This window comes from Microcaecilia unicolor, chromosome 2 (genome assembly GCF_901765095.1).
Source record: "Microcaecilia unicolor chromosome 2, aMicUni1.1, whole genome shotgun sequence".
Taxonomy (NCBI): Eukaryota; Metazoa; Chordata; class Amphibia; order Gymnophiona; family Siphonopidae; genus Microcaecilia; species Microcaecilia unicolor.
This window is the reverse complement of record NC_044032.1, coordinates 387,343,650-387,368,234: the sequence shown is the minus strand read 5'-3', so window position 1 is coordinate 387,368,234 and position 24,585 is coordinate 387,343,650. Positions and strand designations below refer to the sequence as shown.

The following is a 24,585-nucleotide window of genomic DNA, read 5'->3' as shown; positions in this document are numbered from 1 at the left end:
CGCGAGCTTGGGACATTGTCCAGCTGCTTGGATCGATGACGGCCACCATGGAACTGGTGCCCTGGGCGAGAGCGCACCTGAGACCTCTACAGTATGCTCTACTCCAAAGATGGTCTCCAGTATCTCAGGATTACCAATGCAGACTCTCTTGGCTCCCTGCGGCCTGACTCAGCATGGAGTTGTGGCTCAGACAGCATGCTGCGGCGAGGAATGCCGCTGGCGCTCCCCGATTGGTGCCTAGTGGTGACAGATGCCAGTCTGAAAGGCTGGGGCACACATTGCAAGGGGAAGCATGCCCAGGGTCTGTGGACACCCGAGGAGTCGGAGTGGTCCATCAACCGCCTAGAGTTGAAAGTGGTGTTTCAGGCGCTTCTGGCCTTTCAAGTGACCCTGGAAGGATTGGCTGTCAGAGTGATGTCGGACAACACGACAGCAGTGGCCTACATAAATCGACAAGGCGGCACTCAGTGCAGGGCTCTAGCCGGGCAGGCCGAACAAATTTGCCACTTGGCCGAGCTGCATCTACTGTTTCTGTTGGCAGCTCACATTGCAGGTCAGAGCAACGTCTAAGCCGATTATCTAAGCAGGCATCAGATCGATCCAGCGGAGTGGGAACTTGCAGACGAAGTGTTCCTGCAGATATGTGCCAAGTGGGGCAAGCCCGTGATGGATCTAATGGCGACAAGCACCAATGCCAAAGTCCCGTGCTTCTTCAGCAGACGGCGAGATCCTCACGCGGCGGGGTTGGACGCCTTGGCTCAACCCTGGCCTCCGGGCCTACTGTATGTGTTCCCTCCGTAGCCCTTGATAGGGCGAGTGCTCCTGCGGATTCGGCTGCATCCAGGAGAAGTGGTTCTCGTCACCCCGGATTGGCCCAGGAGGCCTTGGTATGTGGACCTCCGACAGATGCTCGTACCCTATCGTCACAGGGTTCGGTGACCATGGAGGACGCCGGCCGATTTGGTCTTATGGCCTGGCAATTGAGAGGCAGAGGCTATTCCAATAAAGTAATTACCACTCTCCTGCAAGCCTGCAAGCGTTCTACTTCCGTGGCTTATGCCAGGATTTGGCGCCAGTTTGAAGTCTGGTGTGCTTCCAGAGAGATCACACCCCTGCGGGCTCCTGTCTCGCCGATTTTGGACTTTTTGCAGGATGGTGTACAAAAAGGCTTGGCCTATAATTCCCTGCGGGTGCAAGTGGCAGCGTTGGCCTCCCTGCGTGGCAAGGTTGAAGGCGTTTCTTTAGCTGCTCATCCGGATGTGGCACGGTTTCTTAGAGGGGTGCTTCGGCTCCGTCCTCCCGTGCGTGCACCTTGTCCAGCTTGACACTGAAGGCCGTCTTGTTAGTGGCCATTACTTCGGTGAGACAGGTGTCAGAGCTCCAGGCGCTGTCCTGTAGAGACCCTTTTCTGCAGTTTTCAGAGTCTGGGGTCACGGTTCGGACCGTGCCTTCCTTCTTGCCTAAGGTGGTTTCAGCGTTTCACCTAAACCAACCTATTTTCTTGCCCTCCTTTGTCGAGGAGGAGTTTCCAGAATCTTTTGGGCAATTGCACCTGTTGGACGTGCGCAGGACTCTGCTGCAGTATCTGCGAGTTACTAACTCTTTCAGGACCTCTGATCATCTGTTTGTTTTGCTATCAGGTCCTCGCAGAGGGTCTCCAGCGTCTAAAGCCACTATTGCCCGCTGGCTTAAAGAATCTATCTTTTCAGCTTATTTGCTTGCCGGCCGGCCTCCTCCTGATGCCTTTAAGGCACATTCCACTAGAGGAATTTCCTCTTCTTGGGCTGAAACTGGAGCACTCTCTCCAAGAGATTTGTAGTGCAGCAACATGGGCTTCTAAGCTCTCTTTTGCCCGACATTACAGGCTGGATGTGGCTGCCAGGAGGGACACATATTTTGGAGCACAAGTGCTGGCGCGTGGTGTGGCTTGTTCCCACCCTATCTAGGAATTGCTTTGATACATTCCCATCTGTAATGGCTGCATCTGCTTGATGACAAGGAAGGGAAAATTAGGTTCTTACCGTGATAATTTTCTTCCCTTTAGTCATAGCAGACGCAGCCATGATCTCTCCCTGTCTGATGCTATCTGCTGTAAATCTATTTCAGGTTCTGTTCGTGTTTCCTGGAGATTCCGTCCTTGGGAGAAAGTCGGAAAACAGTCTTCAGGATTCTTGTTCAATTAAAGGAGGATGACTTAATTCCCTCCAGTTTCATGTTTTGGAGGATGAGTTTATTCCCTCCGGGAGGATGAGTTTATTCCCTCCAGTTATGTCTCAGTGGAGGATGATTCATTCCTTCCATCCTGAGTTAGTGCCCTTTGTTGTAGGGCCATCGTTCGCTGTGAGGAAAGCTCATGTTATTCCCATTGTGGTTTGCCATACTGCTTTGGAAGCTTCAAATACTGAAGAGAGGCAGTGGAGGAAGCTGGTATGAGGCACTGAAAAAAGTGTGTTCTCTATCTCTCTCTGCTGGTTGATGGACACAACCCATCTGTAATGGCTGCATCTGCTATGACTAAAGGAAAGAAAATTATCACGGTAAGAACCTAATTTTCCCATATTTGCACTGTTATTGTGTGGGTCCAGATAAGATGTTTCCTGATGATGTCGGGTTTGTATTTAGTACAATGTAGTATTCTTTGATGTCTAGATTTATGTATTTTTTTTATCAGTGACCTCCCATCTGTCTCTGGAGGTTACTTATAAAAGTCACCAAAAAAGCATGAGCAACCGGTGGGAGCACTGCACACGTCCGCCCCCTACAAATCGGAACAGGAAATCCCATACAGCAATTGCCTCCCTGTGAAGCCCCACTCAGTCGCACTCCATGTTGTTCCTGCTCATGAGACATAAACTATAGGCACCATTCATGCAACGTAAAGAACAATACTGTATGAGATAAGACAACCCCAGAGGCAAGCAAGAGGCTGCCGATAAACCTGGCTGTGCTGCGTGTGCTTTTTTTTGGCAGCTTTTTAGAGAACCCAGCAGGGCTGTGGAGTCGGTACAAAAATCCTTCGACTCCGACTCCTCAGTTTTTAATATATATATTTTTTTGCATGTTGACTGAAAGAGTGCAGCATGCAAGGCTGCATGTTAATGTTTGGGTTTAAAATCTATGTCATTGTGACTTTTTATTTTATTTATTAAAGAAACTATAAATATTCATTAATCCTAAAGTTTAAACAAAAAAACACACAGGGTTATGTTTATTGTTTTTTTTTATCAAGTATAAAGTCATCATAGCATTAGCAAGTATAACAATCTGGAACAACCACATCCTTTGGAAATTCTAGAACAACATCCTTTGGAAATTAGAACAAAATCAAAGTTAACCTACATAAACCAAAAACATTTGGAAAACCTAAAACAACTTATATATTATTTAAACGTGGCATATATAGCTGTAGAATAGCTGTTAAACATAATCCAAAATTAACTAATATATTGTTCTTAGAAACAGAATTGCTTCTGCCAGATCCTCCTTCATAGAAGCCCTTAAATCTGATTTGATTATTTTCAGTGCTGAAAACAGTCTTTCAACACTGACTTGGGTGGGTGGCATTGCTGTTACGGTTCTAGCTGCATCACTGACAATCTCTGGATAAACAATGATGGCTTCTTCTATAGTCAGTTTTGATGAGCGGTCAAACTTTTCCAATTCTTTAAAAAAATTCTTGCATGAATTTCTTTATATGGACATTTACAGGTTGCTTTTCCATGCTTAACCGACATCGCTTTGCTTTTGAAGCTTCCATTTTGTCCAAATAGGCTTGAAAATTCTCTTCTTCATTTGAAGAGGATGAACCTGAGTTACCATTACCACCAGTATTTATAGCTTTAGCTTCATCCAGTGGTTTATGAGTTTCAGGTAGCAACCCTTTCATGCGAAATGCTATGTCATAGAGTGCCTGTTTTCCTGTAGCAATTTGGTCACTGCTCAACAAAATTCGGCTCATTGGATCAACATAAATAGCAGCTAAGAGAATTTGATTATCCAGCAAGAGCTCCTCTCTTTTCCTCATTGAAGATACAATGCCATCAGCAATTAACCCCCCACTTTTGTTAAGGTTATATATCAAGCCCTTCCATTCCAAGAAGAATTTACCTGGTGTTAAATCTTCATATTGCAGCTTCTTGGTAACAGCAAAAGGGCTTTCTAATTCTGTATCTTGAGCCCACTGGTTTTCTTTTAATGAAACATTTACATTGTCCAGTTCTTCAAGAAAATCTTTTAGTTTAAGCAAACGCTTTATCATCAAGTAAGTGCTTCCCCAGCGCGTTGTTTGATCCAAAATGGCTCCTTTTCCAGCACGTCTCTTCAGAATAGCATCTGTTTTAGGGATCCTGGCTGCAACAGCTACTTGCCTCAACTTGCTAATTAGTGTAGCCGCATGGCGATCCTTCAATCCATCTCTTATTGCTAGTTGCAGAGTATGAACAGCACAACGCATATGTTGGATGGTAATAAGCTTAGATGCTTCTTCAGCAATATCATCCAAACTTTCACAGCTTTCTTGAATTGCAGAACTGTCATCTTCTGATATTTGTATGCTGCTTTCTTCATCAACGTCTTTCATTTTTTCAATTGTGCTTAACATATTTGAATTATCAGTTATAATACATAGAATGTGTTCCTTTGTAATTTCAAAATCTTCTAAAACACCTTCCACTAACTTCTGCAGATACTCACTGGTATGATGTGCCTGAGTGTCCTTTACTCCTAATGTCCGGGTTATTGTTTTTTTTGTTTTCACCAGCAAATCTAACATTAATTGCAAAATAATTGACTCTGTGACGTGTGCATGCATCCATTTTAATAAAGACAAAACGTCCCTTCAAACTTTTTCTTAGTTCTTCCTTCTTACATTTGGCCTCTTCAAGTATAAGTTTCCTTATACTTTCTCGTTCCAGAGAAACTCCAAGCTTTTTAGCCATTTCTCCATTTAAGCCTAAAAAGGCTGGTTGTGAAAAAAAAGATAGTGGTATACTATTCTTTACTCCCATTTCAGTGATGTCGTTTTTGAATTTTTCTGGTGTCATTGTTATAGTAACTTTGTCAGCTGTAAAAAATCTTGATAGTTGTGTCTGGCCTCCAGTAGATTTCTGATCTTTTATTGACCCTGAAGTAGATGGAATGTTTTCATTGCTATCTTTCTCATTCACAGCTTCTAACACTTTAGGATGGAAACGCTGCAAGTGTCTTTTTAAATTTGATGCTCTTGTAGGTGCATTTTTTTCATAACCACTGAAACTGCTAATTTTTGCATCACATGCTTTTTCACCATCATCATCTTCTATAATACATTGACATACATAATGTTTCCCATCTGTTGATATTGTAAAGTGTTCATAAACAGCAGACTTTGTCATGTTTCCTGACACCAATACCTTCCCTAGCTATTACAATCAATTGCTTAGGTAAAAAAAAAAAAGAAAAAATTTTCACTGGTATATAATACAGCATTTAACAGGAAATTTTAACATAAAGATGGCACCTAAAGTCAGAACTCTTTCCTACACTTCTGGGTCACCTGCGACAAATCAGGAAATATATGTATAGAAGAACCTAAAAATTGATCATTAAGGGCCCTGTTTACTAAGGTGTGTTAGTGTTTTTAGGGCACCTACACTTAGCGTGTGTGCTAACCATGTAGACGCCTGTAGAGATGTTGTAGGCATGTGCATGGTTAACGTGTGTTAAGAATGTTAATGCCTTTAACACTGCTTAGTAAACAGGGCCCTGAGATGGCAGAAATACAATTTAAAAACAAAATCTCTTATGTTCCAAAGCGAAAGTCATTAGGACAGTCTTCCTAGCTGTTATAATTTCCAAGGAGCTTTCCAAAAAACCTGTTGAATGCAAATCATTTGGCTCATCTCTTTCCTCAAACTGGAATAGAGCTTTCAGGCTTCACCCCTAATGTCAAATATATAGCTCTTGCAAGAGGTGGCAAAGTCTCAGCCGATATCTGTAAAACCTCCCGAAAGTATTTGTGCACTATATCCATAGGGGAAACAACCGGAGAGCTGGGAAAGTTCAAAAATAAATTATCCTTTTTTAATTGATTTTCCATATGCTCCAACTTCTGAGCAACCAAAGATCTCTCCTTCAATAAAGACCATTTCCAAGCTTTTCATTTCTACCAATTGCTCAGCCTGTTTCTCCATTTGCTCTCCCAGGAATTTTAACAACTCTCTGTGATTTTCAACTTTGGACAAAATCAGTCCAGAATCCTTTTTAAACTCGGTCAAAGCTTAAGATTAGTGACCGTGCCCTTAGCCTTCCATAAGATTTCCAGTGTAATCACAGGCGGTTTTTCAAATTCTCCCAGCAATTTACCTCCAGAAGCTATCTTCTCTCCTCCTGCAGCCAGCACCTCAGATCTTTTTGTGGTTATCCCAGGCTCCAAAATTTCCTGGTCAGCTGCCCCTCCTTGGAGACTGCCTCCACCAACCGCTTCGGAACAAATCTCTCAACGGACCTCCCAAAGCTGACTGTAGTTCTGGTGAACCACGATACCACTCCCTCCAAAGTAGTGTGCACCAAACGCCTTGGCGCTGCTTGAGCTGAAGGGCAGCCCTGAGACATGCCTTTCTGCTTTCCCATACTGGCAAACCGAAGATAGAAGCAATTGCGTCCGGAGCATTCAGAGATAGGGAGGAGCAGCACAATCACACTTCTGCTTCCAATGCCATCTTGACCCCCTGGCAAAATCTAAAGGTTTATATGGCAAATACACTACAGAATCTCTCTACATTTCCCCCGAATGTAAAGGGATACTGTAGTGTGTTGCTGTATAAAAGTTTTCTTAAATTTGTCCTTTTCCTGCTGTCTCTGTCTTCCATTTCTCTGCCTCCATCTTTGAGTCCCCTGTTCCAAAATGGCATATCTGGGGAAATTCTCAGCAGCCCAAAGGCTAGAAGGACGGGTGCACTCGATGCTGCCATCACCATAGAGGCAGTTCTGTATTCTTTGGCTTTGAGTGCGCTTCCTATGTGGCCCAACTAAGTCTTATTGGACCTAATCCCTGGTTTGACACAGTGAGTTTTAAAGAGCACAGTTACTCTCTTGAATATAGCCAGTAATGTTGAAAGAAAACTTCACTAGCCATAACTGTTTCTCTCAGTGTAACAGTAAAATGTTTCTTTTAAATTGAAAATAATTTTTTCTTTTTGTAGCAGCTTATCTCTCCCACCACTGTGGTATTGTCAGATTGTTACACTTTCTCTACTTTTTGAGTAAATCACCCTCTTAAGTCCTTTAGTTTTCCCTCAGAATAAATGTTCCTTTCCTTGCACTGTGCTCTGATGCTGTGGTTCACAGTTATCATGTGCCATGGATGGCCTCCAAGTAAACCCAACCACATGTAGCTGCACTGCCTGCTGTCCGGGCAGCTTTTTGATTAACATATTTAATCGCTATGAGACAGCATTTACCAAATCCCACCCTGCTCTACCTGATAAATTATAGTGATTTAGTTACCAGATGTTCTCACTTTCTGACATGGCTTAGATTTTGAAATGATCTAACTTATGACTAGTATGGAATTTTTTTTAACACCTATGTTTGTTAAATGATTGGTTTGCTTTAACTCTAACCTGTAATTCTGTGAACTGCAAAGGATTGTGTTTTTGTCAAGCCTGCTCAAAACACTAGATCAGGATTGTTTTGCAGAGGTTAAATGAGATGTATACAGAGACTATATAAAGAGAAGAAGCTGTAATAAACTTTAAAATGCCAGTGTATAATTCATGATGATGTATTTAACTTAGTTATGGAATGATGTAAGATTCCTGCCTAGATGCTATATGATTCCGTTTAGCTTTGAAAACAATCATAGGCTGTAAAAATGCATTTTCCTTTCAATTAAATATCTTTCCTTTTTCTGGTTTTCTTGACAGGTTGGTTCAAAGTTAATCTCATGCCACAAGCTGGTGTTGGCTTGTGTTATACCCTATTTCCGAGCTATGTTCCTTTCTGAAATGGCTGAGGCCACGCAGACGCTGATTGAGATAAAAGATTTTGATGGAGAAGCCATAGCAGACTTGGTGACATTTGCCTACTCCTCGCGGATCATCTTGACTGTAGATAATGTTCAGCCCCTGCTGTATGCGGCTTGTATCCTGCAGGTGGAGCTTGTTGCCAGGGCATGCTGTGAATACATGAAATTGCACTTCCACCCTTCCAACTGCCTGGCAGTGAGGGCTTTTGCGGAAAGTCACAACAGAATTGACTTAATGGATATGGCAGATCGCTATGCTTGTGAGCATTTTACTGAAGTGGTAGAGTGTGAAGACTTTGTGAACATGTCACCTCAGCACTTGCATAAACTTCTGTCTTCTGGAGACCTGAATATCCAGAATGAGAAACAGGTTTATACTGCTGCCACCAAGTGGCTTCGTGCCAATTCACAGCATCATGCTTTATGGCTACATGAACTCCTGGCTCAGGTAAGAAGCTTGGTTTGGATGGCAGATGTTTTCTTGGAACATAGAGAAACTGTATGTACGCTTCCATTGTGTCCCACAGATCAATCCAGAGACTTGTGGGTTATGTCCATCTACCAGTAGGTGAAGATAAAGCACTAGAGCTTTGCTATATAGGACCCTGTGCAGCAGCCTCTCTTCCAGTATTCTCTCTGTCTAGCACGAGGACAGACATATCCTGTGTGGCTCTGCCCTTTTCAGTAGGGCAGTTGAGCTTTGGGGTTGAGTGGGCCCTGGTGGGCTGCGGGGTACACCTGGTGGTGCTAGGTCTCTCCCCTATCTCCCCTTGACTCCCTAGTGTTGAGCTCTCCTGCCTCTGGGTCAGCAGAAACCTCCTACCTCTTAAAAAAACAACAACAACAAAAAAACTAAGGCTTTTCTTCTCTGAGGACAATTTGGGGAAGCTGATAAGTTCTTGGTAATCTGTATCCTTCCTGCTGTGCCTCTGCCTGTTTAGACTCCTGAGCACAGTGAGTACCTGTTTCTTTTCTCATGGCTGCTTCTGCGGAGATTGTAAAACGCTGCTCCTGGTGTGAGAGCCGGAGAGCAATGTCGGGTGTCTGCAGCTTCTCAGGGTATCGCACTTCTCAGGGTTCTCCTCCATCCGGGGTTTCCTCTCCTCACCCCAGTTCATCGACGGGGTTGCTGGGAAGCATTTTGGTGGGCTGTGCAGATGGTGCGACATCGTGTGGGTAGGCGGCAGCCATTTTTGAGGTGTCAGCACATGCGTCTTTCAGCTGTTGCCTCTGTGGTAGCCAGATTATTCATTCTTCATTCTTTTAATGCACAAAGCCTTTTTACTTAAAAGGCTTCAGTCGCAACCCCCCACTGTCTCGAGCCCTGCAGGTGTTATGGTGCCTCAATGTCCTAAGCGGCCTGCAAGGGAGCTGGATGAGCTCTTGTTGCACTCTGACCATGGGTCAGAAGGGCAGCTTGCTCTTTAGGGGATCCGCTGGAGGAGGGGGAGATATGATCCCAAGTGGCTTGTTTGTTCCAGAATGAAGAGCTACCCTCGCTTATAGGTCGGGCTTGGAGGTTCTTAAAATATCTTCGCCTGATCCCCCTCCGTCTGAGGCGGTCACACGCCTTATGATGTCTGGGGGTCAGGACCTTCCATATTCACCCAACCTTGAAGGTCTTGATTTCAGCCCAGTGGGATACACCGGAAGTGGGCCTGTTGGTGGTGCGGGCCATGGCCAGGCTGTATCCCCTGCCTATGGAGGACTTGAAGTCCTTGTGGGTGCCTAAGGTGGATTTGCTTATTATGGCGGTGACTAAGAAGACCACGCTGCCGTTGGAGGGTGGCACAGCCCTCAAGGATCTTAAGGATAGGAAGTTGGTATCTTCCCTCAAACAGTCTTTTGAAGTAGCTGCTTTTTGTTGTTTTCAGGCCACGGTATGTGGCTCTTATGCTACTCGGGCTTGTTTAAGCTGGGTTCAGGGAACCTCTTCGGCAGAGGATCTGATCCAGGTCTAGCATATTTGGTAGATTTGTTGTATGATCTCCCGCAAGCTTCAGCTAAGGAGCTGTTCCTGGCAGCAGTGGTCAGGCTTTGGCTTAGGAATTGGGCCGCGGATCCAGACTCTAAAGCACGATTGGCAAAGCTTCTCTTTGAGTCGGCTCCTTTTTGGAGAGGATTTGTCTAAGATTGTAAAGGATTTGTGCAAGTCCAAGGGTCAGTGGCTGCTGGAGGGACACGTCTAGGTCCTCTTCTTGCCCCTTCTAGTCCTGCTCTCAGTTTCGGGAGGCACTGTGCTACAGGCTGGGGAAATCTACTTCCTTTCAGTGGCCACGCTATCAGCAGAAGTATTAGCCCTTTTGTGGGGACAGGTGCTCTGTAGCCACCTCTTCCTCCAGGGCAGTTTAGGCCTTCCGTCCCTTCAAATGATGGGGTCACGTCCATTCCTTCAAGCTTTCCATTAGAGGGTGTTTGTCTCTCTTTCTGGAGGAATGAGCCAAAATTACCTGGGACATATACAAGCTGGAATTCGCATGAGAGGAGCTGGATTTTTTTTTTCTGGAATCCCCTTGCAAGGTTCATGCCAAATTCCACAATAGGCAAGCTGGTGCATTTGGGAGCCGTATGTGAGATCGGGCGGGGGCACTATTTCATTTATTTTGTGATTCCCAAAAAAGGGCGGCTCCTCTTGTCCTGTGCTTAACCCCAAGTGAGAAAACGGGGCTCTGAAAATAAAGCATTTTCACACGGAGACCTTGTGGTTTCTCATAGCTTCCATTCAGCCCGGGAAATTCTCGAAGTCTCTGGACCTCAAGGAGGCCTTTCTGCATATTTTGATTTGGCCACCCCACCAGTGTTACCTGCATTTCGTGATCCTTGATCAGCACAGTCAGTTCCGTGTCGTTCGGATAAGGTGGTCAGGCTGCTTCTGTCATTGGGTTGGAGGATCAATCTTGCCAAAAGTCAGTTGACCTCTTCTCGAGTACCTCGGGGGGCTCTTCAACATGTGTGCAGGGAAGGGTTTTCTTCTGGAAACCCACAGGCAGAATCTGTGGTTGCAAGTGACCAGTCTGCTCCGGTTTCCGACCCTTTGGCATGGGACTACATGCATTCCTTAGGGTCCATGGCATTCACCTTGGATGTTATTCCGTGGGCTCGAGTGCACATGAGGCTGCTCCAGCTTTCACTGCTCAGATTTTGGTCCCCTCTGGTCGACGATTATCATCTTTGCCTCCCTTGGACAGGGCAGGCCAAGTTCATTGTGAGCTACTGGCCCCTATCACGCAACCTGGAGAGAGGGGCATCTCTGGCATTGCTGGATTGGGTGATTGTGACGATGGATGCCAGCCTTACAGGCTGCGGAGCCCATTGTTTGAGCACAGTGGTGCAGGGCCTCTGGTCTCAGGGGGAGGCCTCGTGGTCCATCAAATCTCTTGGCGTTAAGAGAGGTTCGGAAGGCCTTGGAGGCCTTTCTCAAGCTTTTGCAGATCAGGGAAGTGCACGTGCTGTTCAACAATGTGACAGCAGTGGTGTATCTCAACAGGCAGGGCAGCATGAATAGTGCCCCCCCCCTTCACAGGGAGTCTGCCCTTCTCTGCCAGTGGGTGGAGGCGCATCTGGCTCTTCTCTTGGTAGCACACATTGCAGACACCATAGCTGCAATGTCTTGGATCTGGGGAAGTGGGAACTCTCCTGGGAGGCTTTCAGTCTGATCACCAACCAGTGTGAAGTGCCGGGTATGGATCTCATGGCAACGAGAGAACACCAAAGTGCCCCGATTTTTTAGCAGAGGGAAGGACACAATGGCAGAAGCCGTGGTCAGACAAGGAGCATCTCTGTTTCTGCCATGATTGGCAGGGTCTTGAGGCTCATCACGCGTCATCAGGGTCAGTGATTCTGGTGGCGCCAGACAGACCCCGGCGGCCATGGTACGCGGACTTGGTCAGACTACTGATCAACTGTCCTCTGTGGCTAGCTGGTGAGAAGGGGCTTCTGTCACAAGGGGCCTGTACTAATGGATGATCTCTTCTCCTTTGGACTTACAGCCTGGCTCTTGAGAGGTCCAGGCTGAGGAAAAAAGGCTACCCGGAAACCGTAATTACAATGCTGCTTCAGTCATGGAAGAGATCTACCTCCTTAGCTTATGCGCAGCTATGGAGGACCTTCAAGTCCTAGTGCTTGACCGAGGCTGTGGTGCCTTCTGTGGCCTCTTTGCCTCCCATTTTGTCCTTGCAGGACAGTCTGTAGTGGAGCTTGGCATAAAGTTCCCTCGAGGTTCAATTGGCAGCGCTGATGTATTTCAAAGGGCCGTATTAATTGGACTTCTCTATCAGTGCACCCGGACATGGTGCATTTTCTTCACCTACTTTGGCGGCCAGTGTGCCCAGAATAGCAGCTCAGTGTGCTGTGTGCATTGCAGAGGGCGCCTTTTGAACTGTTGGACAGACTTTCCTTGAAGGTCATCACTTTGATGACAGTTTTCTGGTGGCCATGACTTTGACCCAGCTAGTATTGTAATTGTAGGCACTTTCTTGGTATGGCAGTGTCACGGTGTGATGAGTGGAAGCAGGTCTAGGTGATCCATTGCATCCATTAAGTGCTTGACAAGTCCAGTGCCTGAAGCAACGGAGGTAGCTGGTTGGCTTCCTCAACATTCTTCACTGTTAGTGTTACTCCATTTTAATGGTTGGATGTTCCTGTTGATGGTTATATGCTGCTGTTGATGGCTATGTAGAGGTTAGAAGATTCTGTTTTGTTATTGGTTTACTGCATGAGTATCAACAATACTGGAAGCGAGGCTGCTGCACAGGGTCTTATATGACAGAGCTCTGGTGTTCTCTCTATCTCCACCTACTGGTAGACTGACTGTGAACTATTGCAGGAAGACCTTAGGAAATTGGAAGACTGGGCATCCAAATGGTAGATGAAATTTAATGTGGACAAATGCAAGGTGAAGCACAATGGAAAAAATAATCCAAATCATAGTTACCTAGTGCTAGGGTCCACCTTGGTGGTCAGCACTCAAGAATAAGGTGTCGGTGTAGATAATACGCTGAATTCTCAGTGTGCGGCGGCAATGGCCAAAAAAGCAAACAGGATGCTAGGAATTATTAGGAAAGTGATGATGAATAAGACCAAAAATACTATAATGCCTTTGTATCGCTCCATGGTTCATCCGCACCTTGAGCATTGCATTCAGTTCTGTTCGCCGTATCTCAAAAAAATATATAGTGGAATTATAAAAGGTTCAAAGAAGAGCGACCAAAATGATAAAGGGTGTGAAACTCCTCTTGTATGAGGAAAGGCTAAAGAGGTTAGGGTCCTTCAGCTTGGAAAACAGACAGATGAGGGGAGATATGATTGAGGTTAACAAAATCCTGAGTGGTGTAGAATGAGTAGAAGTAAATCGATTTTTACTTGTTCCAAAAGTACAAAGATTAAGGGGACACTTGAAGTTACATGGAAGTACTTTTAAAACAAATAGGTGGAAATATTTTTTCACTCAACGAATAGTTAAGCTCTGGAACTCTTTGCGGTTAGCGTAGCTGGGTTTTAGAAAGGTTTTGACAAATTCCTGGAGGGAAAGTCCATAGTCTGCTATTGAGACAATGGGAAGCAACTGCTTGCCCTGGGATTTGTAGTATGGAGTGTTGCCATGATTTGGGTTTCTGCCAGGTACTTGTGACCTGGCTTGGCTACTGTTTGGAAAACAGGATACTGGGCTGAATGGACCATTGGTACTAGCAGTTAAGCCCTTAAAAACGGGCGAGTATTGCAGCCCTCCTCTCTCCCCTGGCCTCACCCCATCCACCGATCCTCCTCCCCCCCCCCATGTCCAGCAACCCTCCTCTGTGCCCTGCTCTCACCCCAAGTCCAGCAACCATGGCCTCTCCCCCCATGTCCAGCTACCCTCGTCGCCGCCGCTCCCTCCCCCCTCCGTGCCGGGCCCCCTGCACTGACCTGACAGAGTCTCTCACCTCCGTGTGAAAGCGCTACAGGCAGCAGCAGATCGCTCTGCTGCTGCCTGCAGCGCTTCCACACGGAGGTGAGAGGCGCTGTCAGGTCAGTGCAGGGGGCCCGATGCGGGAGGGGGGAGGTTGTTTTGCGCGATGTTCCTTTCCAGGCGGCAGTGGCGGCGTCCGACAATTGAACTCCGTTTCCCTCTCTGTTCCGCCCTCTGACGTCTTGACGCGAGGGCTGGACAGAGAGGGAAGTCTGTACTGCGCATTTGCAAGTGAGTACGGTCACTTCCCGTTTATATGTTTGATTCTTATGTTCTTATGTAAGTCTCTGGATTGATCTGTTGGGACTAATGGAAAGAAAATTTATCAGGTAAGAACTTATTTTTCCATGTCCTTGTTTAGAATGAAGAATTCAAACTGCTTTAACTCGTCAAAACTGATATGTGAAAGAGCCAGGAAGTGCCTCTTGATCCAACTAGAATTGTTGTTGTTTTTTTTTTTTAGAATAGCCTTATGCTAAAAGTTAATTTTTAAATGGGGAAGATATGCACTGTTGGGTTGAAAAGAATTTCATAAGCTATGCTTTGCTCACTTGTTAAATGGGGAAAATATGTATCCTTCTGTACTGCACAAATTGCTCTTTGTGTAAGGAGCTCATGTACTCTGTTTTAAACTCAAATGTAGCTAATTTGAATTAAGGTGTAAATTTTGGTAGAACCAAACGCAGTGATTCCCAAACCTGGTGCTGGAGGCACTCCAGCCAGTCAAGTTTTCAAGATATCCACAATGAATATCCTTGAGAGATTTGCATGCACTGCACTGCATGCAAATCTCTTATGAATATTCATTGTGGATATCCTGAAAACCTGACTGGGGTGCGTCCAGGACCAGGTTTGTAAACCAGTGACCTAATGTATACCTCAGATTTTAAAATAGGTCCTATGTATTACATTATGATTTTTTTTTTTTTTTAAATAAAGGATCTAGCCTGTTAATAAAGTACTTAGCGAGCTAGATCAGTCTTTTCAAAAAATTCCAGTGGTGCAGTTGAATTTGTGGGTTGGTGAGGGCCGAGAAATCTGGGCAGCTAGTCCAGATTTTAAGCTTGTAGATTAACTAGGATGGTTAAATCTAGGCACTGTAGTAGGTCTGAATCTGTTTAGGCAGCTTTATTAACTCCCTCCCCTTCTGCCTGAACCAAAAGTTGAATTTAGGTCTACAACACACCTTCCTCCCCCACTCTGTATTCTCCCTCCCTTCTGCCTGAAGGCATGCAAGAGATTGGGTAGGAGGGAAGAGCTCTTCTTATCCCTTCTGCAGGATTTCTTATAAAATTTTGATTCCTTCAACATCCCTACCTCCAGAAGCAACCTTCCCAAGCTGGAAAGAGAAGAGGGAAGCAGACATGCAAGCTCGGTATCTATCCAATGTTGCTCTGACAATGCTGAATTGTCAAAGCAATACTAGACACTAAGGTCTTATTGGCCTTTAGTAGTTTTGAAGTGGAGGAAACAATGGCAATTTTTGTAAGAAATTGGTAGGGAGAGGATGATTGGGAAGATGTTTGTGAGAGAGGACAACCAGCTGGTGCCAATTTAAAATACTAGCTAGGTACATTGAACAGCAGTGTTTGTGTGGTCTAAATCCAGATAGCTATTTTATCCAGTTAGATTGAGTTGAAAATCATCTTATCCGAGAGGCCGTTTTACTGAAGTGCACTAAACTGTACCATTTGAATTAGTGCCACTGTAACTGGTTGTTAACCACGCTGGTAGAACAATGCATGCTAATTAACTAAGCAGCTAGCTTTCGATGGGACAGGAAATGAGTGGAGTACTCTGCGCTGTCACCGTTGCATAGAAAGTATAAGTGCATCTGTGCTGTTATTCAGTAACTGCATATGGGAAGATGCTGGCAATGCCCCAACAGTTAGCATACAGGCTTTACACTTTTTGCACAGTAATTTGGGCACTTAACCACACACCAGACTTCAATGCATTTTAACAAAAGGGCCCCTTAGTTGATCAAAATTTAGCTGGTTAATTGACTTTTTGAAAATTTAATCCTAAGCCTTTTTTATCCCCCCATATACAAAATGGGAATGCGTAGAAGTGTCTGCGGTGCGTTACAATCCATGTTTGCCACCCTACGATCCTTGCTTTGATGCTCTTGCACCTCTGGAAGGCACCTGAAGCAGTTGTCATTTTCTGTTGTTGCATGAGGCTTATCTTGTACCTCATACCATGAGACTAGCTCTTGACACCAGGAGAAGGTGACATCTGCTTTAAGTGCTGCTCTTGCTAGTTACCTGGAATGGTGAGGAGGGCCAGTGCTGCTTTTGGGCAAATTGGAAAATGCTGTAGGCGATTATTATTTTGCCACTTTTTTTCCCATTGGCCATCACTTTTAGTGTGTGTCTGGAAGGAGATAAAGGGGTACAGAACCCCTGGGAGGAAGGGGGAAGAAGAGTTTGAGAATGTCTGAAGGGAGCAAGGGGGGGCTTTGCCAGGAGGGAGGAACACTGGTGAAGGAAGAAGGAGTAAAGGGAACATGCAAGGAAAAAAGGCAGAAATAAATCTATTGGTGTCTTTATTTAAATATTTAATCTTTTTGTAAGTTAATTTCCTAAGACAAAATATATGCAAATATCTCAAAAAGAATCAATATCTTGAACCATTGATTGAGGATGAGTGGGTCTGTTCAGTTTTTAGGGGGAGCCCCTGCCCTGCTCATTAATTCTTTGCAGCTAGTCTACATCACTTTAGGAAAATAGCTAGCTTTTCCATGGCACACAGAAAGTGGTAAAACGCTGCTTTAGTACATCAAGCCCTAAATCGAAATAAAATCGCCTCAGGTACATGGTTTTTATGGTTTTTATTTTGTTTTTTACCTAAAACTGTAAAAAAAAAAAAAAAAAAAAAACAACCCATATGCGCTTGTCCTCAGGTGCGTCTGCCTTTGTTACCCATTGATTTTCTTATGGGAACTGTGGCCAAGGAAGAGATTGTCAAACAGAACCTGAAATGCAGGGATCTGCTGGATGAAGCCAGAAACTACCATCTTCACCTGAGCAGCCATACTGTACCTGATTTTGAATACTCCACCCGTACAACCCCAAGGAAGCAGACTGCTGGTAATGAAAGGGCAGATCAGAGAAATTAATTTCCCAGTGCTTATCAGGTTCTTCTACACATTTGGTCATTGTTGTGCAGATTAAATGCATATTAGCAAAACAGCTGTGTACTCTTAAAATGCTTAGAAATTATAAGTGAAAAAAACCAAACGTTTGCGTCGTCATGAACCTTCCTCAGAGTATTGCTATTCCAGACTAGTTTTTCAGTAAACCTCTCCATGCACCTGCAAAAGCTGGGAAGCATGTCTAGCCTCTAGGGATGGCAGCTCTTGAACCATAGTGGTGCATTGGCATGCATCGCTAGGGATAAGCCTACCAAATAAGGCAGTATAACGGAAGCCTGGCCTTTTTTAGTAGACTGACTTGTAGCGATGCATTGTGATGCGCCACTGGGGTCATGTGCCACTGTTTTGGAAGACTGTGCCAGAAGTTGGAGCAAGAGGGTGTTTGGAGCTGGGGGAGTTGCACTGTGACTGCCAGTGATATTAGGGGGGGGGTTGAGGAGGCCACAAGAATATTGGGTCATTTGAGGTGAAGTATCACACCTCAGATGATCCTTTGTTCCCAACTGCATCTTTGCACCAGCCCTGACCCAGTGTAAAGATAGATTCAGCACTAGAAATAGTGAAACTGCTAGATTTTAGCATTTTTTTAAAACATTGAGAGCAATTTCTTAATCGTTTGTATGCACAGTGGTTTTACACTGATTTTTTTTCCCCATACTACTAATACTCCCAATGCATGAAGAAGGATTATTAGCATGGGAAAATGAAGAATAAACTGCTGCACTAAAGGATAGTAGTTTACTGCATTGGCCTCTCGGTGTTGCTTAAGGCGGCTCTAACTCTTATACAAATCAGTCTGATTCTTGGGATATCCACAATGAACATGCATAGGAGATGTTTGTAGACTTTTCCAACATTCAGGGCTGGTTCAAGAGATTGTGGCATCCTGGACCAACTTTTGGTTTTGTGCCCCACCCCCTACCTTGGAGCCAATCTGGGGATATGAGCTGCACAAGTAAATTACAAATAAAATAAATTTTTTTAAATGTGGAACATTTCACTCAGTTGGATCGTCTCTGGCAGAGAGAGTCAAATGATGGAAGACTGAAGAGAGTAAGAGGTAGTGGAAAGGGGTGGGGGAGAAGAAAATACCAGTATGGTATCTACACTGTCCATACATTCAGTGCTGCTACCCATTCTGGTTTTCTGGACATACATCATGAATATACATGGGAGGTTTGCATATGACAAAGGCAATACGTGCAAACCTTTCATGTGTACTCGCTGTGGATATTCAGAAAACTGGATTGGTCAGTGTCCCAAGGACTAGATGAGGAAACGTGTCAGAATGGAAACATCACCCCCCCTCAGCATAGCAGCATCCATCCCTCTGCCCTGTAAAAATCTGTCCCACAGTGTGATAGCATCTTCCTCTGAATATCTTGGGGTGGGGGGGAGGGGGCAGTAAAGCATTCTCCTTTCCTCACCAACAACATTCTTTGTCCTTCCACCTCCCCTCCCCTCAGTCCCCTGCGCCAGAATATTTTCTCCTCTACCTTTCCGAACATAAGAATAGCCATACTGGGTTGGACCAATGGTCCATTTACCCCAGTATCCTGCTTCCAACAGTGGCCAATCCAGGTCACAAGTACCTGGCAGAAACCCAATTAGTAGCAACATTCCATTCTACCACTCCCAGGCAAGCAGTGGCTTTCCCCATGTCCATCTCAATAATGGACTGTGGATTTTTTCTCCAGGAAATTGTCCAAACCTTTTTTAAACCCAGATATGCTAGCCACTGTTACCACATCATCTGGCAATGAATTTCAGAGATTAACCTTTCTTTGAGTAAAAAAATATTTCTTCCTATTTGTTTTAAAAATATTTCCATGTAATTTCATTATGCCTCTCCCATACTCCTGCCCCAGAATATTTTCTCTTCTCTACCTTTCCTTCCCCTCCAGCCTGCTGCTCCCAGAATATTTTCTCCTTTTACTTTCCTTCCCTCCCATCCCCTGCCCCAGAATATTTTCTCCTTTTTTATCAGCTTTTGTTCCCCTTGCTTCCTGAATAGTTTTTTTTCTCCCACTTTTGTCCCCCTGGAATATTTTATTATGGCCCCCCCCCCAGTTTTTTCTCCATTATTTTTCCCAGATTTTCTCCTGCCACCCCAGTACCCTAGAATGTTCTTTCCTTTCAACAACCCCCTCCCCAGCCCAGATCTCTCTAGAAATCTTCAGACTTTAATTTACAGATTCTCACACTCACCACCACAGCAATTTTGCCAGTTCCTCACCCCTCCCTGCCTCAGTCAGCCAGATTCCCAAATCCTCCCTCGCCCCCCCCCCCCCACAACTCAACAATTTTTGAAATGCCTCCATTCCATAGCGTCCCACAGATCAATCCAGAGACTTGTGGGTTGTGTCCCTCTACCAGCAGGTGGAGATAGAGAGAACCTCCGCGGTTTGCTATATGTGGACCTGTGCAGCCAAGTAAACCTCAGTATTCTCTCTAGCAGGTGGAGGGACAACTTTGTGCAGCTTTGGTTTGATCTGGCTACTGGTGTCCTTTGGGTCTAGTTTAGCACAGACAGGGGTTGAGTGGCTGTTTGCAGCTTGTGGTGTACACCTGGTGGTGCCAGGTCCCTCCCGGTCTCCCTCTACCTTTCCTCTGTTGGCCTGATCGAGTGTTTCCTTTCTCTCCTGAACAAAAAAAAGAAAAAAAACCTAAGAGACTTGTTTTTGTTTAATCAAACGGAGGAACTAGATGGTCTGCCGAGTCAGTTTTGGGGCAGGCATTTGTGGAGCATGTCAGTGCCTTCTGAGGTGGCTAAGCGCTGCTCCCGGTGTGGGGGCCGGAGAGCAGCATCAGGGGAGTGTGAGTCCTGCCGCTGTCAGCCTGCAGCGGCTGTTTAGCGCGACGGGGGTTCCCCTCAGGCGTCCAGTGAGTCGGAAGCACAGGGGATTGTTTCTGCAGTTTCCTCAGGGCAGTTAGTGCAGCGCACTTCGGCGGCGCCATTTTTTCCTCTCAGATGCAACCCGCTTCGCACGTGGCAGTAGATAGGCAAGAGGCGCAGCGCACTTCAATGGAGGAAAGGGATGTAGGGGAGTCCCTTTCAGTTCCTTTTTCCCCGGATTTTGTTTTATTAATGCACAGTGCCTTTCTTCTGAAGAAGTCAGGCGCTTCTCTTCAGGCAGCCCTGTCTCTTCCTCAGCAAACTTCGGTTGCGGCAGCCTCTCACTTTCCTGCCAAAACGTCCCCGGGTGGAGATTTTGGATCCCGAGGAGCTATATGACACAGATGGCCTGGTTTTGTCTCCAGGCTCTCCCGCAGAACCATTGGATTTGGCAGGTGAGGTCACCCTGCCCTCTGAGGAGGGGGATGATCTGACAGCTACCCGCCTTTTTTGCAGGGAAGAGCTTCCCTCCCTGATCGGGCTTTTGAGGTTTTTGCTATTTCACCCCCTGAATCGTCAGGGGGAACGGGTCCGGTGCCCTCCATTATGTCTGGTACCAAATGCCTACTTCATTCATTTCATGTGCATGAGGCCATGAAGATCCTTATTTCGGCGCAATGGGATACGCCGGACAAAGGGCTTAAGGTTGCTAGAGCTGTGTCGCATCTTTAAACGCTGCCTGCTGCTCACAGACTTGCTGAAGGTCCCTACGGTGGATTCCTTAATCACAGTGGTCACTAAGAAAACCACTCTCCCAGTGGAGGGTGTCACGGCGCTCAAGGACCCTCAGGATCGTAAGTTGGAGACTTGTTTGAAGCTGTCCTTTGAAGTAGCGGCCCTTTCCCTGCAGGCCTCAGTTTGTGGCTCCTTATCGGCACGGGCATACTTATCGTGGGTACAAAAAGCCTCCTTTCTGGAAGAACTCATGACTGTTTTGCCGGCCTTAGAGTCCGGTTTAGCCTTCCTTGCGGATCTTCTTTATGATCTTTTGAGGGCTTCGGCGAAGGAGGTTTCCCTAGCGGTCACCGCGCGCCTCTGGATGTGGTTGCGGCAGTGGGCTGCAGACGTAGCCTCTAAGTCACAATTAGCGAGGCTTCCTTTTAGGGAAAGCTTTTGTTTGGGACAGATCTAGAACAGATTGTGAAGGACCTAGGTGACTCTAAGGGCCAGCGCCTTCCGGAGGACTGGTCCAAGTTTCTGCGACTGGTGGGACCTAGACCTAAGTTTAAGGATACATGGTGTTACTGTCCAGGTCGCGGGGCCTCTTTTCAGAGAGCAAGGTCTTCTCAGAGACCTCAGCCCTTTCGAGGTGACAGGCGGGCCTTCCTTTCCAGTAACAGAAACCAGCCTGCAGCTAGGTCTGCCCAGTGATGGGGCCCTGGTCCATATGCAGCCAGTTATTGGGGGCAGACTGTCCCTATTCCTGATGGAGTGGACCAGGGTAACATCCAACGAATGGGTCTTGGAGGTTATCAGAGACGGCTACAAGTTAGAATTGGCTCATCCGATAGTAGACTCTTTTCTGGAATCTCCTTGCAAATGTCCCGCCAAGGTACGGACGGTTCGTCACACACTCCTCAACTTACAACGACTGGGTGCCGTCCAGCCTGTATCCCCAGCAGAAAGAGGGTGCGGTTGATACTCCATTTATTTTGTGGTGCCAAAAAAGGGCGGTTCTTGGCAACCTGTCCTAGATCTCAAGGGTGTCAACAAGTCCTTACGAGTTTGTCATTTCCGCATGGAATCCCTCCGCTCACTGATCACAGCGGTGCAGCCAGGGGAGTTTTTGGGCCTATTTACACATTTCAATTTGGCCTCCCCACAGGTGTTTTCTTCTCTTTACAGTGCTCAGTCATTTTCAATTCAAAGCGATGCCCTTCGGCCTAGTCAGAGTTTCTCGGACCTTTTCCAAGGTTCTCGTCGTAGTGGCAGCCTATCTCAGGAAGGAAGGGATTCCGGTCCATCCTTATCTAGACTGGCTGGTGCGGGCGTCTTCTTTTGGGGAGAGTCGGTGGGCCACCGACTGAGTGGTTGGGTTGTTTCAATCACTTGGTGATCATCTTCCCAAAGTGCAGCCTTATGCCCTCCCAGACGCTGGAATACTTGGGATTGTGCTTCGATACACGAACAGGGTTAGTTTCTCTTCCTTTAGCTAGATCACAGCGTTTACAGGGTCAGTTGCGAATTCTGTTCCAGACTCCAAACCCGCGGGCTTGGGACTATGTACAAGTTCTGGGTTCCATGGCCTCAACCTTGGACATCATAAAGTGGGCCAGAGTGCACATGCGCCCCCTGCAGTGGCACCTTCTGAGCCGTTGGTCTCTTCTCTCGGAGGATTACGAGATTCGAGTGCCATGGTCGGCCCGTCTGCATGCTATCATGCACTGGTGGTTCATTCAAAAGAATCTGGTATCGGGCATTCCTTTGGCAACCCTGGAATGGAAGATTGTGACCACGGATGCGTTGCTGTCTGGCTGGGGGGCTCATTGCCTCCAACAGATGGCCCAGGGCATTTGGACCTCAACGGAGGCGTCTTGGTCCATCAACCGCTTTGAGTTGCGGGCGATTCGTCTGGCCCTTCGGGAGTTTCTGCCAGTTCTCCGTGTTTGCCCTGTTCAGGTTCTCTCGGACAGTGCGACAGCAGTCGCATACGTGAACCATCAGGGAGGCACCAGGCGGCTCTTATCCGCCGTTGGACGGAGACTCATCTCTCTCTCTTGATGGCTCATATAGCGGGGGTCACAGAATGTGCAAGCGGACTTTTCAGTCACCACCAGTTGGAGCCGGGGGAGTGGACACTTCCCCTCTGGCCTTCGATCAGATAGCGGCCATTGGGGGATGCTGGTGATGGATTTAATGGCTACCGCATTCAATGCGAAGGTTCCACATTTCTTCAGCAGGGGATGAGAGCTGGGCTCAGAAGGCATCGATAATCTTCTACAACCTTGGCCCAGGGGCCTGCTCTATGCCTTTCCCCTGTGGCCAATGGTGGGCAGGTTACTGACTCGCATTGCCAGTCATCCCGGTCGAGTGATCCTGGTGGCACCGAATTGGCCCAGACGTCCCTGGTACGCAGATATGGTCAAGGCTCCTGTTTGATCGTTCTCTCTGGCTCCAGGTGCAGGACGGTTTCTTGCTGCAGGGACCAGTCATGATGGAGGATCCCTTCCCCTTTGGTCTTATGGCCTGGCCCTTGAAAGGGCGAAGTTGAGAAGGATAGGCTATCTGGACGCAGTTATTGCTACGACGCTCCAGGCTCGGAAAAGATCCACCTCGATAGCTTATGGTAGGGTATGGTGTACCTTCGATTCGTGCTGTGCGAGTTCAGGATTGTCAGCTGCTTCGGTATCTGTTATATTCTCGTTTCTTCAGGAGGGTGTACAGGAATCTCGTTGAGTTCTCTTAAGCTGCAGGTGTCAGCTCTGGCATGCTTTAGAGGCTGGCTTCAGGGGGCGTCCATCACCTCCCACCTGGATGTGGTTTGTTTTTTGAGTGGCGTAAATCGGTTGTGTCCTCTGCACTTGCAGGTTCTGCCATCCTGGAACCTTAATCTAATTTTCAAAGCACTTCATTGTCCTCCTTTCGAACCCTTATCGGGGATTACGGTTAAGGATCTCATCTTGAAGGTGATTTTCCTAGTAGCCATTACTTCGGATCAGAGAATTTCAGAGTTGCAGGCTCTTTCTTGCAGAGACCCCTTCCTGCGTTTTACGGAGGCGGGGGTTTTGATTAGGACAGTTCCTTCGTTTTTGCCCAGAGTGGTTTCTCGTTTCCACTTGGGGCAGTCCCTGCATTTGCTGGCTTTTTGCTGGGAAGATTACCCCGAGCAATTCCGGGCTGTTCGCTGCCTTGCCGTGAGACGGGCTCTTCGCTGCCTTGCCGTGAGACGGGCTCTTCTTAGGTATTTGGAGGTGACCAATGAATTTCGTCTTTCGGACCATCTCTTCGTCCTTTTTGGAGGCAGTAAGAAGGGGCATATGGCTTCCAAGGCCACCATAGCCTATTGGGTGCGGGAGGCCATCACTTCGGCCTACGTGGCTTTGGGCAAGCAAGCCCCTGCGCAAATTCGTGCTCACCCTACACGAACTCAGGCTTCCTCCTATGCAGAGTCCCGTTTGGTTTCTCTGGAAGATATCTGCAGAGCCGCTACATGGGCTTTGGTCCATATGTTCACTCATCATTATCGGGTAGATGTGGCAGCTCGGCAAGATGCGATGTTTGGCTCGTCGGTGATTTCTGCCGCGTTGGAAGTGTCCCGCCCTACTTGAGGACTGCTTGGGTACATCCCACAAATCTCTGGATTGATTTGTGGGACGCTATGGAAGGAAAAATTAATTCTTACCTGATAATTTTCTTTCCATTAGTCTCAACAGATCAATCCAGAGGCCCCCCCCCCCCCTCTTGATTTACTGTCTGCGATTTTGGTTCGGTTGGTTAGTTTTTTGGACTTTGTTCTGATTGTTCCTTCGTTTGATTAAATAATAAGAAGAAATAGAAGTGGTGGAAGTATGTTGGGCATTTGGTCTGGCAATGTCAGGAGAATTTTCTATTGTTTCCATTCCACTGCTTTGGTATTTATA

General features: G+C 46.5%; 1 protein-coding gene across 2 annotated transcripts in view; it reads left to right on the top strand.

Annotated features, from left to right (window-relative positions):
* The window catches only part of KLHL8 (kelch like family member 8), a 113,926-nt gene that overhangs the window by 11,325 nt on the left and 78,016 nt on the right, over window positions 1-24,585 (top strand). For both annotated transcript variants that reach the window (XM_030190567.1, XM_030190566.1), the window contains exons 3-4: window positions 7,905-8,453; window positions 16,858-17,044. In XM_030190567.1, the coding sequence (XP_030046427.1) occupies window positions 7,905-8,453; window positions 16,858-17,044 (736 nt within the window). The remainder of the gene's footprint in view (window positions 1-7,904; window positions 8,454-16,857; window positions 17,045-24,585) is intronic.